At 36.5% G+C, this 16,461-nt stretch overlaps 1 protein-coding gene across 3 annotated transcripts in view; it reads right to left on the bottom strand.

Annotated features, from left to right (window-relative positions):
* Positions 1-13,181: 13,181 nt before the first annotated feature.
* Positions 13,182-16,461, bottom strand: part of LOC148021619 (ALG6, ALG8 glycosyltransferase family) — a 50,291-nt gene continuing 47,011 nt past the window's right edge. Inside the window, exons 4-8 of one of the 3 annotated variants that reach the window (XM_087697079.1) lie at positions 14,893-15,067; positions 14,710-14,817; positions 14,457-14,618; positions 14,116-14,368; positions 13,182-14,026 (exon numbers count right to left, since the gene is read on the bottom strand). In XM_087697079.1, coding sequence (XP_087553205.1) covers positions 13,587-14,026; positions 14,116-14,368; positions 14,457-14,618; positions 14,710-14,817; positions 14,893-15,067 — 1,138 coding nt within the window. In that variant the 3' untranslated portion in view covers positions 13,182-13,586. The remainder of the gene's footprint in view (positions 14,027-14,115; positions 14,369-14,456; positions 14,619-14,709; positions 14,818-14,892; positions 15,068-16,461) is intronic. The other 2 variants (XM_087697078.1, XM_087697081.1) reach the window with 2 other exon arrangements.

Consider the following 16,461-nt stretch of genomic DNA (forward strand, 5'->3'; position numbering starts at 1 on the left):
TTTCATAGAAAGAAAATTCATTATAATAAATAGAGTTTGATATGACTGAATATGTTGCATGAGTATGTGGATATTACATAGTAGTTGTTGCAAGATGGAATCCAAATGGTATGCAAATCTAAAGAGACACTTTTTTATTGACATCTAAGATGTTCTATAACTTAGCAAATTGTGATCTAAATGGATGATCTAAATGGATGGTTGCAAAATGGTATGGGGATTTTTGAACCTTGAGACCCATGCCATCCATTAAAGGAATTACTCACCACAATAAATTAGATCGAGAGTTACATACTTCACCTATGGCTTGCTCAATATTACATGATACAAAAACTTAGCACTTGAAATAATTAATCATTCATATGGATTTTGACAACACAAAATATAGAAAATTTACTTATAAGATAGAACATTTGCATTTCTCTCTATTGATTACTACAAGAACTGTTGATACAAAAGTTACTATCATTAAAACCTATTAAATAGAAGATGGAATCCTTTCCAACATTGCATTCTTTGCATAACATTGTGGAGTACACATTATAATTGGACATAATATGTTTGGCCCTATGTTGATTTTGCTGCAAACAATCAATTCTAAAGTTAGAATTGACATCAAACCCTATTGTAAAAATAATAGGAGAGAGAGAGAGAGAGAGAGAGAGAGAGAGAGAGAGAGAGAGAGAGAGAGAGAGAAGAGAGAGAGAGAGAGAGGGAGAGAGAGAGAGAAGAGAGAGAAAGAGAACCAACATTAAGCTCTAAACCCTAAATAGCAGAAAAGAGAAACTATGTATGTATGTATGTATGTATGCATGTATGTATGATAACAATAAGAGTTAGAATCAATGTCAAGCTCACACACGCACGCACGCACACGCACATGCGCACGCGCACGCGCGCGCGCGCGCACGCACACGCACACGCACGCGCACACACACACACACACACACACACACACACACACACACACACACACACACACACAAGTTCACATGTAAAAGCTCTCACACAACCTTGGCATCCTTGTTGAACATGGAAACACAAACATGTAAACACTTTAATATCTACCCTCTTACATGGAAATAGATAGATATATGTATATAATGTGTGGAGGCATACATACATCCTAATGTAGCAACCATTCCCCTATATAGGCATACCTAAGTTTGCATATGAACACTTCACATACAAGTCCACCACCCTTCAAACACCTCCTTTTTAGCTACCTTTAAGAAGTATTCCTCATCATCCTTATCACCATTGCATCATCTTTCTCCCTTCACCCACTAATTGAGTAGTCACTACCTCATCCTCATCTCTAAGAATCATCATCATAATGATCATCAACATGATTATCATCGCCACCTTCTTAACCTTTGTCTATTTGAGCATTGCCTTGTTCTTTCTCAAAAACTTCGGATCATACATAGTGTCCCCTTCTGAGATTTGGATTCAAGTTCTTTTGACTCTTAGAATAGTTGAACACCAAAAGTTTACCTTGAAGGACCTATTCTATGGAACTATGCATTTATGCTCTCTATCTCAAGGGAGAGCTTTATGTTCCCACAGAGATTGGATAGCTTTATGACTTAAAATGTATGTCTTTAATATTCAAAGTGTTGATATTTCATTCTAGAATACTAAGCAAATTCTTCCCAATTCAATTATTACATAGTTTGTAGGCCATTTGTAGACTTGTTGAACCAATAAAAGGCAACTCTAGAATCCCTCATGATGGATCACAATGAAACAAAGGTGCCAGTAAGTCATGGATAGGTTGTAGAGCAAGATAAGTAAATGGAATGACCACAAACAAGGGTTTTCTTCCAAGGTAGTTGTACTAAATCACATCATCCTACCCCATGTGTATACTTCCTATCATAATGGCACCCTCCAAAATCAAGATTGGCATAGCTGGAGGCTTTTTATAGGAATTACCTTTGAGGAAGGGAGTCTTGTAAATTCAAAACCTTGAAAGTTGCCCAAAAGACCTGCATGTTACGTAATAGACTAGGGAGCCTTGGCATAATGGACATTCATCCCTTGGCTGACAAACTAGTAAGAAAATGTGTTCTTAGATGTCTGGCATAGCCCCATGAAGATAAGCTATCCTTTTCACTCACTCATTAGCCAAGTTTAGAGTCTCCCCTTGTCCAAGGCTATTCAACATTCCCCCCACATAGTGATCTTTTCATATGTTAAATTCAACCCTTGAGGAGCCACATTGTTGATTAAACAACTTGGAGATGCTTGGTAGAGGTACAAGACCACCCTCAAGTTCTAGTTTGATCCCAAAACACTGTGCTGGTCTACCCAAGGCTCCCTATGGCTAAGCCAGACAATCTCTCCTATTCCCTAAGATTAATTCAAACTTGTGACAAAACTTAACAAAAAAGGTATTTGTGTGTGAAAGGACCTATGGACTTTCCCTCTAAAAGTTGGCTTGATAACATGATGATATTAATAGTTTAGACCTTGAACTCATCACAAAAAGAAAGGTGATTTGGAGTGAATCCAACCCATTGTTTATTTAGTGTGATTTTCAGTTTAATACTAATGTGTTTTTTTTTGTTGGTAGGTGAAAAGATAGGGGGAGAAAGAGAGAGCTTGAGCTCTTGCAAGACACACAACACACAGAGAATGCACACAAGATAGGAAGTTGAATACCCTAGTTTTTCTTCTTCTTATTCTTCTTCACCATAATAGTCTACCAAGAATAAAGAGAGAGTACAACATACATAGTATACGAGCAATCCATAGTGTGAGCACACTAACTAGAAAGATGACTAGAAAGACGTTGTGTAACTCAAGTAGGTGGACTAACTGATGTCTCAGCTATAAAGTATCATTGAAATGATATGCCGATATAGGTACCAACCACCTCAATGATATACATGCAGAAACGGTCATCCAGGTACATGAGTGTCAGCTCATGTTGAGCTTGACATCTCAACACTCCCTCTCAAGCTAACTCCATGACTTGTACTCCACGTAAGCTTTGAAATCATTGAAGCTTTTCTGCTTCTAGGGCCTTGGTGAAGATATTTGCAACCTACTCCTTTGTGCTCACATATATGAGATCAATGTCAGCTACCAAGACCCTCTCTTTGATGAAATGTTAATGAATCTCAATGTGGTTCATGCATGCATGAAATATTGGGTTCCTCTAAACTGTATGCTACTCATCTTGTCACAATAAATGACAACTCTCCAATCTATTTGTATCCCTAAATCATCAAGTAGCTTTCGCACCCAATCTATCTCACATATTGCCATAGGAAAACCCCTGGATTTTGCTTCGGTACTTGATAATGTAACAAACAACTGCTTCTTATTTCTCCAAATCACAGTCCCACTCCTAAAGGGAAATACATAGCCATTGGTGGACTTCCTATTGGATACATTGCCTGCCCAATAATCTGCATCAATATAACCAAATAATTGCACCACAAAGTCAATCTCATAAAAGATACCATAATCTAATGTGGTCTTAAGGTATCACACAGTATATGTCTCATATTGTCCAAATGAGGCTTAGGAGTCACCTGTATAAATTGAATCTCCAAGCCAACTTTATAATTACAATTTGGCCTAGTGATAGTGATAAAGATCCAATGGCATTGAGATTAGCTTGCAATCATCAGCCATACCATACTTTGTCATCAACACATCCAAGATGTACTACCTTTGTGAGAGCTATCCCCTTAGATGTCCTTATCACCTCAATGCTAAAAAAGTACATCAACTCTCCCAAATCTTTTATGTCAAATTTCTCCTTGAGAAGACTCTTCACATGTTCCATCTCTTGCATTTATCACCCCCAAGAATCAAATCATCCACATACAATGTAATCACAACAATATCCCTATCACTTTGATGCCCATAAAGAGAATGATATGCATTCTCAATATGAAAACCAATAGAGACAAGATACTATGTGATCTTATCATGCCATGCTCTCAGTGCATGTTTCAACCTATATAAGGTTTTGCATTGCCTACACATGCTCTCATAACCATGTGGCTACTCCATATATATTTCTTCTTGTAACTCACCATGCAAGAATGTGTTCTTTACATCCATAGTGCAAGACTCAACCTTTTGATGTAGCCATTGTAATAATAGCTTTTACAATTTCCGTCTTTGGTACTAGAGTAAATGTCTCCTTATAATCAATCCCATAAGTTTATCATAATCTTTGGCAACTAGTCTTGCTTTATACTTGCCTACGATTCTATTTGCATTATGTTTTACTTTGTAAATCTACTTGCAACCTATAGCTTCCTTTCCCTTAGGTAGTGACACTAAGTCCCAACTCTGGTTCACATCCAATGCAACTGTTTCTTCATCCATGGCTTTATCCCAATGCACATGACTAATAGCTTCCTTGAAACAACTGGGCTCATCTAATTTTATAACATTTTCTTCATACACATAATACTGAGCAACATAACCATCATATGTCAACCTATTTACAAGTGATACCTTACTCTCATTGACTTGTGCATTTATGAAGCACTTTGTGATTCCTTTACATCAGTCCTCGTTTTCCTTATACTAGGTGTATGAACGATGGAAATAACAAACTATTCATCCATACGATTTGAGTTGTTGGACTCATCACCTACATGTGAATAGCCTATAAAAACATTTTGCACATCAAGTGGCTCAATCACTTTTTCTTTTTCTTTTTGTGATACATTCTTTACACGTTTAGGAGTGCTATTCACATGCACACTGCCACTTCATGGTCTCTCAATAGACCTATTAGAAGATAACTATTTTGGCCCACTCAATTTGTGATTATGCACCCATGTTTTTTGCAACCACTTTTTCTATTACATCATCTGCAATAATATATTTTTCAATAGCATACCAACTACTCAACTCATCAACAAATACAATATCTATGCTCACCTAGCCAACAAATACATACTTCTCAGTTTTCAAATCCAACTTCTTTCTTAGCTCATCAGGAACATGTACATATGCAGTGCATCCGAATACTTTAACATGCAAAAAAAATAGTTTTTTGCAAGCAAACTTCTCCTCTGGTGTCACATCATGCACTAGAGGAATGGGACTCCTGTTCATAATATACATAGTTGTAGAGACAACTTTAAACCAATAATAAGGAGGCATGTTCTTTTCAACTAACAAGGCTTGTGCAATTTTTTATGTCCATGTTTTTCCTTTCAACAACACCATTTTATTGCGAAGTATATTTGAAAGTAAAATTGTCTCTAAATTCAATGTTGTTTCAAAAAATTACTAAATTCATTGAAGAGGTACTCTCCCCCTCCCTTTGATCTTAGTCATTTAATCTACACACTTGTTTGTTTCTCAACCTGATTTTTAAAATCTTGAAAGTGAGAGGGTATATCAATTTTTTCTGTCATATAATACACCCATGCCTTTCTTGTATGATCATCAATAAAAGTTATATAATACTTCAATCCAGCTATTGATGTAATATTTGTAGGACCCCACACATTCAAATGTACAACATCAATAAATGCATGCTTACATATTTATCATGAGGACATGCATACATTGTTTATTTTTCAAATTGGTACGCTTCACACACTTTCAACATATCAATCACTTTGAACTTAGGCAAGCCTATCACAATTTCCTATGATGATATATTCTTCAACCATTGCACGTTTACATACCAAATACATTTATGCCAAATGTCAATATCAACCATAACTCCTACACCTTGTGCAAACATAACAACCTTTAGCATCTCAGTGACATTTACATCTAAAGGAAGCATCCTTCCCACATGCTTGCATTTTGCAACCAATTTACATCTATTTTTGAATTTTTTTACAAAGGAGTCATTCTGATTGAACTTTACTTGTAATCCCTAAACCATTTTCCCAATAGAAAGCAAGTTCTTTATGATATTAGACGCATGTGCATCAACCAAATATTTAACTTTTCCATCCTATGTAGACAATGGGGTTCTTCCAATATGAGCAATAGGATGTGCTATATTGTCACCTATTTTTAAAAATTAGGTATTCTAGGATTTTTCATTTCTCTAAACCATCCTCCATGAGAGTCATATGGTTAGAGCTATCTAAATCCACATAGCATACATAATTAATCATTACTACCGATGCATCTATATTCACTACATTCATCATGTGCTACATAACAAATTAGTTTTTATTCATCGGTCTTATTGGTAGATGCATAATTATTATATTACCTTCTCCCATTTTTGTTTTTTTCACCTCTTCCCTTTTCTAGATAGTCATATGCAATATGACCTTTCTGACCACAATTATAGCATTCTCTGCATCATAACCTGCATTCTGTATATAGCACATCCTCTATGGCTTCCCTAGCCTCGAGACTGGCATCTACCACCTATATGTGACTAACTCTGTGAATCATGAGATTTCCCTTGATTTTTCTCGTATAGCCACCACCATGGCCTCTAGCACCATGACCTCTACCTCTACTTGTGTTAGAGTAGAGCATTTGTTTTGAACTATTCTTGCTTTGAGATGATGTAACAAGACCCAAAAAAAAAACTTTCAATATCAACCTAGATATTAAATTTGCAAAATTAGGGATGGTGTCTCTTGTATTGATGGAGAATCGGAACTACTTGTACTCCTTGCCCAAGCTATCCAGACATATAGCCACTATATCATCATCATCAACCTACACTTTAATGGATCCAAGAGCTTCAACAATACTCTTAATCTTCAATGCATAGTCATTGATAGACATGTTGCCACACTTGAAATTGTTTAACTCAAACTTCAATTGTAACTTTCTAGCTTAAGGGTGAAGGTGTTTAACTACTACGTACAACCATGGCATAAGCTTCTTGTTATTAGTATAATTGATAAATATGTGAGTGACAGTTTCCATTTCTCATCCACGTAAAGGGCATATCCCTGTTTTGACACCAATATTCCTTGCCTTCTCTTGAATCTAGACACTCTTGTGAAGTAGTAATCAAAATAGACATGAGATTTTTGGTTGGATTGTATGGCACTATGTTTGACTAAACCTCAAGTCCCACTAAGCTTTGGACCATGCAAGTTTCCATATTTTGTTGAACTTTTGGATCACTTATAGATTAGAGGGAGGCAAGCTAGGCATAGGAAAAGGTTTATCCTGCATTTGATGTTGACATATCAAGCTCAATACAAGCTACTATTCATGTACTTGGATGATCGTTTTTGCATTCATGTCATTGACGTGGTTGGTACTTGCATTGGCATATCATTCTAGTGAAACCTTATAGTTGACTCCACCTACCTAAGCTACAATATATATCTAGTCATATTTCTAGTTAGTGTGTTCACACTATAGACTGCTTGTATACTATATTTGTTGTTCTCTCTCTCTCTCTCTCTCTCTCTCTCTCTCTCTCTCTCTCCTTAGTAGATTGTTATAGTTTAGAAAAAGAAGAAGAAGAAAAACTAGGATTTTCAGCTTCCTATCTTGTATGGATTCTCTATGTGTTGTGTATTTGCAAGAGGTCAAGTTCTCTCTCTACCCATATATTCTCATGGTATTGGATTGACCTTCAAGTGAGGAGCTATGAGCCACAAGCAGAAGAGTCTACAAGGAATCCTAGCTATAAAGTACATCTATTGGAGATCTCTCTTGTACAATCTTCGATTGTTAATGAGCCACTTGACAAGCATAACTTACATGCTTAGAAGTTTAAATTGACCAATTTCCTTAAGGGGGTAAAGGTTATTACAACTATACTGAAGGAGATAATGTTGAGGCTCTAGAATTACTAGAGAAAAATGCCACACCTGAGTAGGCCAAGACATTTAAGGAATGGAATCAAGGTATTATTGTCTCTCCATCAATGTTTCAGACAATCATCCAATGGCTTTTCTGTCACTAACAAAGTAATTATTCCTCATTGTTGTAAATCTATTTCTTGCATATTATGTAGGTCCAAACTGCCTTTCACTTTTTCCTAGCATAAGAACAGCTCCAATCGCTACATTAATGCATCTACAGACGCATGAAAGGGGAGACCCAACTAGGGTGGCTACAAAATATCAAATATCAATTGAACTGGAGAAGTTGCACAAAGTAGAATGCTCTAACACCGATTGAAATTAAGCAAACTCAAGCAATAGAAAAAACTTTGAAAATCAAGTAGTAGTGGTGAAAAAAGGCCCGCAACATGAGTAAGAATAGAATTATGCATGAAAATTTATTCTAGGTGGCCAAATCACCAATGGTGCTAAGTGGCCAATATGTCCACACTAGGGTACCCTATACTATTGCTACCAATGGGTTGATATCCATGGATGAAGACTTATCTCCATGTCCAAAGTGTATTGAAAACTCAACTTGAAGCAAGGTGGAGTGGGCATAAAAGCTCACCAAGAATCAACATATACCAAAACAGAAAAAATATTCTAAGGGGAGGAGTCCAAGGTACAATGCAAAGAAAGATGTAGAATTTCCTAAAAGTAGCTACAATGTCTAGAAATAGTTAAATAATTGACCCAAAGACAACTAAACCTAATGGAAAATAAAGAGGATTTCCAACAATGCTACTTTCACTTTGATATTTTTGTTATGATAAGTTTGGTTATTATTATTCATATGGTGGATTTTACTCATCTTGAACTCTTGTCAATTGACTCATGGTTTGAGTAGCATGCAACATGGGATGTATTTTCGACCCTTCGACAACACATGAGTAGCATATAAAATATAAGCATTACCATTTTATTGAAAGAGAATTTTACATGGAAAAAGGGAGCTCATCCTTATACGACTTCGAGTCAAGAGTGTAGGCTTTGTGAGAAGCACTCAATTTTACTACTTCATATAGGTTTCAGGCACTAGAGATTATATGACTACATGTTTATCCATGGGTGGTGGTTTTACTTAAGGTTCATTTGATTATTTCATTTTCTCTTGATTCCTTTTATGAGATATCCTAATTCTTGAATCATAATAATTACCTATGTGATAACATTCATATGATAGTCTTGTACAACTTTTTGGGTTAAAATGCTCAATGAACTTTGTGAAATTATAGGAATGGCCATACAATTTCAAGAAACTTTCTTGGAAATTCCCAATATATTTGAGGACTATATTGTTGAAATAATTTTACTAAATTTTCTCCCTTTCAAAAGCCCAAATTTATCTCAAAATTGCATGAAGGAGATGAAAATCCATAACACACTTGAGATATAAATCAATCCACAATAGGACCTTAGTACTATAGCGTATATCACCATGTGAAGCATGCAAGCACCCATCTCCTTCAGTTGATCCTCAATTCAAATTGGATATCAAGAATCCTGATGTATTGTGGGTAGTGATAATCCATAAAAAATCTCTTCAATTCCATTCAAAATGGGATTTCCAACTTCATTCTGTGTGTAACAATAAGCTAATACACCCTTATGTGCATAGAATTACACAAATTCCCTTTTTGAAGAGAACGTTTGCAACATTATCAACACATGGAAGTCCACTTATTATATGAGCACATCCTTCTACCTGCACCAACTACTTGAGATGTCCTCACAACCAACATCGCAAAAATTGTCTTCTCACTTACATCAACTCAAGGAGAAGCATGTGTTTGCCTGCTTATAGTGACCTATTCTACTCAATTGAAAAGCTCTTGTTGTTGAAAAGTGAATTTTTATTTTAAGTGTACTTTAATTTGTTTATATTTTAATTATATTTTTACAATACAACTACAAAGTTTTGATGTTAATTTTAATTGGGAGAATTGTTTTTGAGATTGTGTTAATTGTATAACCCTTGGACATCTTGGAAATTTGTTGAAAATTGAAGGTTGTTTTTGTGTAAGGGTAAATTAACATTTTGAAAATATAAGGGACATATTAAGAGCATGTTGAATATCCCCAATGGCCTTTTGGAAATTTCTTTCTATTGAAGAGTATGCTAAAAATTTGAAAATATGAGGGGGGTATGTGAGATTCAACTAAGTTCTAATATATATTTATAAATTTCCCTTGAAATTTCTATGTAAAAGGTGGATTGGTCAACATGTTCTTCTTTAAGCATTGTTGCCCATGTTATAAGATCCTTATAAATCTATAGTAATTCTTGTTTTCTATTGCTCTCACAATTCAAAAAGCTTCACTAAGCATGTGTTGCCCATGTTAGATCAATAAGTTCCTTATTATAAATCTCTAATGATTATTGTTTTCTATTTCTCTCATGATTCAAAAAGCTTTAGTATTTTATATGTCACTCCTAGTTTTTCTTCTCTTTGCTTTGAAACTCCAAATGTTCTCACATGTATGCTTATTTCGTTTCTAAGTTTTCTCCATTGCATGCACACCCATAATAATAGTACCACAATCACAAATAAATACATTAGTTAAGGTATCTTCCACCAATCTATATTTTGACCTCATCTAGTTAATTCTTTCCAATCATGTCTATTCCTTCAAGCTAGGAAAGATGTGTATATAAGCTCTTCAGCTGAAGGGTAAGAGGGGCATGGATGTAGAGGAATCACTCCTTGCAAATTTAGGGGTCTAAGAAGAGAGTAACTTTGATCTTCCTTCAGTGTCGCACAATAAGAAGCAATAGAAAATGGTCAAAGGGATACTTACCTTTTTGTTGACAACCCATTCCTTCTAATGCATTTATGATTTTCAACTCATTTGATTCTTAATGTATTCTATGATATATTTGTAATTAGTTTTATAATATGCATAATTAGTGTGACATCCACCATGAGATTGGCATTCTTGGAGCAGATTAATAGGTAAGATCTTAGGTGCCTAGCCATGCATTTCAATACTTCAATAAGTATACTCAGCAAATCATTGGGTCATATTTATTCGACTAAACTTGCCCTCAATGATTTACCCAAGGGGGTGCAACAAAAGGGTTATTTTATTTGATAGAATTTGAATAAATTTATAGGCCTATATATTCACATAGGGGGCTTTTCCAATTGTAATTTGAGAACAACTCATAAGTTTCTCAAGAAAAAGGGGATCAATTAGTTGCCTTAAACGTATGAGTGAAGGGCAATTTTCTATAACCTTTGAATGCTTGTGATATGGATGGTTAATTATGCGTCCACCCCTCGAAAATTTCACCTTTCCCACACCTATGTAAATCTCACTCCAATGTAAGAACTTAGCACGAGAGTATCAATTTCAAAGCATGATAACTACTTTTTGTTATTTTTATTAGTGAACCAAGGGTCTTCAACACCTATGAACATTGCCTTGAGAAAAGGAACCAACCATCATGCATTAATCCTAATGTCTAGGGTAGAGTAACTTAATTTGAATATTATCATCAAATGAATCCAAAACTTAATATACAAATTCGCAATTGACCATAGCAAAGTGCTATAGTTTTGTGGGAAATTGACCTTAGCAAAGAGCTATAATTTTGTCAAAAATTGAATATGTCAACAAAGAGCATCCACAAGATCAATAAACTTAACTTATTTGATTCTAATGAGTGAAGGGAACATGCCCAAATTCAAAGAATGAAGGTAAGCAATTACTTGTAATAAGACAATCCTTAATCTTGGTCGATTCAACCACACAAATGAATTTGGATTAATTTTGGCAAATTAATTTTGGAGAATGGAGATACTTAATTCTTTATGTTAAGAAAATCCTTTGCATCTTGATTGATTTAGCCACATTTTTTTCATGTTCCTCAAGTCCTTAAGAGATTTCGAGCTTAAACTTTGAAGTGTTAGAAGAGATTGCAAATGCAAGGTCCAACCTAAAATTTTGATTAAATAAAATGTTTGCTAAAAAAAAGGTTTATGGAGCCCTCCCAAGAGTAAAGAGAAGAAAGAAGTTTTTAATTAATTTTGTGGGATGTTCATGTTAAGTTTGGTTAAGATCACATATCTATGAATGATGTGGATGAGTGCAATTGTGCCAAGGTGATCTGTGAGACCAACCACTCATTGGATCTCACTTCAAGAGCCCAAGCTAAAGCTACATCGTGAATTTTTGGCACAAGATCATTGCTTCAACTACCATAATGACATTAAAAATGTACGGAAAGGTCTCTATATCTACATGCAAATTGAATTGAAGTCTCCCAATAAGGAAAAATCCACCACTTCCATATCCAAATAGAACATGCTCTCTATAATTAACAAGAGGTAAAGAAAGCTCAAATGAAAACTCCAAGAAGAAAAACCTCTTTTGTAGTCTGTATCAAAGTTCAAGTCACAAAGAAAAGGATTGTGCTACTATAAGGAGCTCTCTAAGGGCCACTTATGTCAATTCAATGAGACAAAGAAGAAAGTAAGGACGAACTTCAATAGACATGCCCTCTCTAATTGAAAATCATCTAGTTCCCATGTATAAATTCACATCACTTGGCAACAACCTCAAATTGTGTCATCGAATCACATTTGGCATGGGTTGTGTTGTAGATGGTGCAATTATAGTGAGCACTACGTGTTGGGGATCAAAGTCTCGGTAACAAAGCTAACATAAGGCCTACAATTCCCAAGTGCTATGCACATAGTGCCCCTTAATGTCGAAGCCACTCCAAACCATGATCATACTAGCATTGTAGACAAACCACTGCCAATTGCACATTACAAGTCAATTTATGGTGCAACTTAGTGAATTGACATGTGATCACCACATTGTAAGGATTTAGATCCACAATGGGATCAAGCATGATTCCATGTTGGGCTCACTTTGGACTCTTCTTGCTATTGCGAGCTTTGCTAGAATAATACATTGGAGCACATCCTTAAGTAACCATCCCCCGCACATTCAAAACACATATGGATGTATCACCAAGTCCTTGGAGCACCAAAAGGTCTCTTCTCCGAGTGTTGAAAAATCTAAATTTATGAAAAATGATAGTATATCGATTTGGGTCAAGCTATTAAAATGATAGCATATCGATTTGAGTCAAGCTATTAAAATGATATGCAAAGCTCGCCAATCTTTATAAAAATCTCAACTTGCACTGGAAAGACATTATTTCACCCTCAATAAACCGTCAGATTTCTCCATAGTCGGAAATACCTTACCTGCTCAAAACCTGCACCTTCTGTGGTGTTCTTCTTCGGGCAGCCATTTCTCACATTCTCCCTACCAAAGCTTTTCTCGACAACAATTGATTGGTATCTCTAATTCTGGTTATGTACACAACAAAAACATGCTCTCTTCCTGAACCACTATAATTCTGCATATGCCTAACTCTCTCCATACTTTCTAAATAATTCAAAAGACCTTTGCATGGCTGTGGGACATTTCAGGGTATTCAGAGACTCTTTGGTTCGTTAACAATAATAAATCAAATATATACCAATACCATATTGTGCAGTCTCCACAGCTTAAGGGTTGTCAGTGGACAGACATTTTAAGCTCAAAGAGGTATCTAAAGCCTTTCAAACAACAGAATCTGTCGTGTTAGTCTGTAAGACTACTGTTATAAAGATGACTGTCCATGATGGAATTTTCAATCCACCACTTCCCTACCTTGACAACTTTGTTTCTCATTTGGTCCCTTGTAAGAAACCAACTCATGAGTCATTGTCAATTCAAAACTCTCATAGTCTCAGGGACACAACCTTATAATCATGGCATTTTGCATTTAGATGTAAGATGACTCTCCACAGGAATTGACCATTGCCTCAAATTGGCATATATCAAAAGTATAACAAGAAAAGCAAACACACAAGCAGATATCAAAGCCTCAAAAATGTAAGGATACCTCACTGGAGGAGCCATCACCAGGTAGCATAAGTTCAGGAGGCAACCGATTGTGAAAACTGCGTTAATTAAATGATTGAGTAGAAGCACATAACGTCCCTCCGTGTTAGAAAAATCACTGCCAGTTCTTAGTAAGAGGGAATGAAGGACAAAAAGGGCAACATGAGGTACCACCAGCCCATCTCTGCGAAGAAGAGGGAACATGGAAAGCATAGAGCACACCACCATCGCTCTGTACAGTAAGGGGTCCTTCAGTACAAAAAGAGTAGCAGGAAGCAATGGTAATAAAATCGATTTTTCATGAACTGCCACCAAGAAATTAGTTAGCAGTGTCTTCAGAACAAATGCAACACTTTGATCATCTCATTGCAAAGGCTATGAAAGAGAACCATACCCTGGTATGAGAAGAGATAGAAGGAGAGTGAGCTGTTGAACATGGCTAGAAGAAACCCAGGAAGGCTGGGAGACTTGATCTGCTGAAGAACAGATGGTAAAAAACTGCTGGTCGTTGCCAAAAGAGCAATGCGAGCCAAGGATCCAATTGTGAAAAGTTGTTTCCACTTGATGACAATAGAGGTTGCACACCAGAAGTTAGCAACATAATCTTCAAATATACCACGTTGCAGTGGTGCCAACCGAGATAGTACCTATATCAAACATCAATACCATAAAATGTAACCTTCTACAAATGTTAATGAACCAATGTCATCCTTTTTAGCCAAAAAACACATTTACCAAAACCGCTGTCTCCTTTGAACCAAGAAAGGGATACCAACAACAAATAAATGTACTAACAACCACCCCACCAAGCTTCACAACTTCCAACAACGGGTGCTGACACCGTAATGACTTCCCAAGCAGATATGCAAAAAAGGCTGGAGCATAGTAGGCACTCATCTGCAGTGTTCAGGTGAAACAACTCACATATAGTTCAGAAACCCACCATAAGAAAGGCAGGGTAAAGCACTATAATACAGCACATTGGTACCTGCTTATGGTTAAGAGCAAGGCAGAAAAGAACACTTGCCAAAAGGTCTCTTCCCAAACAAATGGCAGCAACTGAACCGATTGTTAATCCAAGGCTTATGCAATTAAACTGTTCAAGAGGAGTTGATATCAGAACCATAGCAGCACATCTATATAGAAGTAAAATCAGACAAATGCACAGTACCTGAAAATGTCCATGGTCTATTAAAATTAAAGCCGGCTGCATAAGGATAATCATCAAAGCCCAGGCCTGTTCCTCAAATTTTTTCCCAGCATAATAGGCAGCAACAAAAGCCAAGGCTGCTGGGAAAAAGATGAAAGCATCTGACGACAAGACCGTCCAACGCATCAAAAGCTTGCTGCAATCACTCAAACAAACAAGAAAATCACCTCTGTGTGTGTGTGTGTGCGTGTTTTTTTTTTTTGAATTAAAGAAAAGAAATATTTACAAAGCATCTTCTCACCAACCAAGCGGTGTCAAAGATAGGTAGAATACAACAGGGGAAGCCACACAGCTACTATGACAAGAAAAGGAAATCACCAAGTGGGTACAGCTAGGGGAGAACAGCACCCCTCCAAGGACCACACCAGCAAAAACCATGGAACTCACTTGCCACAACATTAGTCCTCAAACACAACCCACACAACCATGAAAACATGAGGCCAATTTGAAAATGAAGGCATTACATGTCATTTATCACCAAAATGAGAAGTGAACTTATGATTTAAGTAAACTTCACCAAGATATTTAATTAAAATGAGCTTTAATTTTAGTACCCCTAGCTCTTTGGCATGGTGACCATTGCACTAATAGGGAAAAATTTGACACCGGGCATGCAGTGAAGGATCAAACACCAGGCATACAATGGACAAATGTACAAGCTATATGTGGTACAAAAGCAAGGAAAAGTTGTTAGAAAAGTATATTTCATAGGGTGTCAGAGTTTGTGCACATGCATTACGGTTTTTATGCTAGAGCATCTTTATGCTAGCCAACCTCATTTTTTGTGCCTATCTTTAGGCTGGCCAACTAGTCATTTTTTGGCATTATTTTCTACCTATTTAATAGTTAAAGATTTGACACAGGGCATGCAGTGAATGATCCAACACTGAGCATACAGTGGACAAATGTATAAGCTATATGTGGTACAAGAGCAAGGAAAAGTTGTTAGAGAAGTACACTTCATAGGGTATCAAAGTCTATGCACATGCATTTCAGTTTTTATGCTAGAGCATCTTTATGCTAGCCAACCTCATTTTTGGTGCCTATCTTTAGGCTGGCAAACTAGTCATTTTTTGGCATTATTTTCTACCTATTTATAGGCGGTCTCCCTCTTCCTCAATCATTCACTTAGATACACATCCCACAATACAATCGCTTCTAGCTAGAGCGAGGAAGATAGGTGCACCCTACCCATGGCCCACTACCTACACCATTGTACTATTCTTGAGCCCTGGTACATGGATTCTGTTATACTTATCGTGTTCCTCCTTAGTTCTAGTATGAACACTCCCTTATCCCGCTGGCACTTTTTACCTTCTAGCTGGAGAAGGGTGTTTCCCCCTATGAACGCCCAGCAGTGGGTGTGGTACTTAAATCTCCTAAAATTGCCTCAATTTTAGTGACTAAAATTCAAGCCTTAAGGCCTTAATTCTAAGCATGCTTCCCAAGGTGACTGTCAAACCCTAACTTTTTGCTGTAAATTAGCATTTATAGTAAAAATTGGTCAAAATCTCCACCTCCAATAGTTGC

Source organism: Lygodium microphyllum, chromosome 17 (assembly GCF_053477565.2).
Source record: "Lygodium microphyllum isolate KBCC chromosome 17, Lygodium_microphyllum_v1.1.10, whole genome shotgun sequence".
Lineage (NCBI taxonomy): Eukaryota > Viridiplantae > Streptophyta > Polypodiopsida > Schizaeales > Lygodiaceae > Lygodium > Lygodium microphyllum.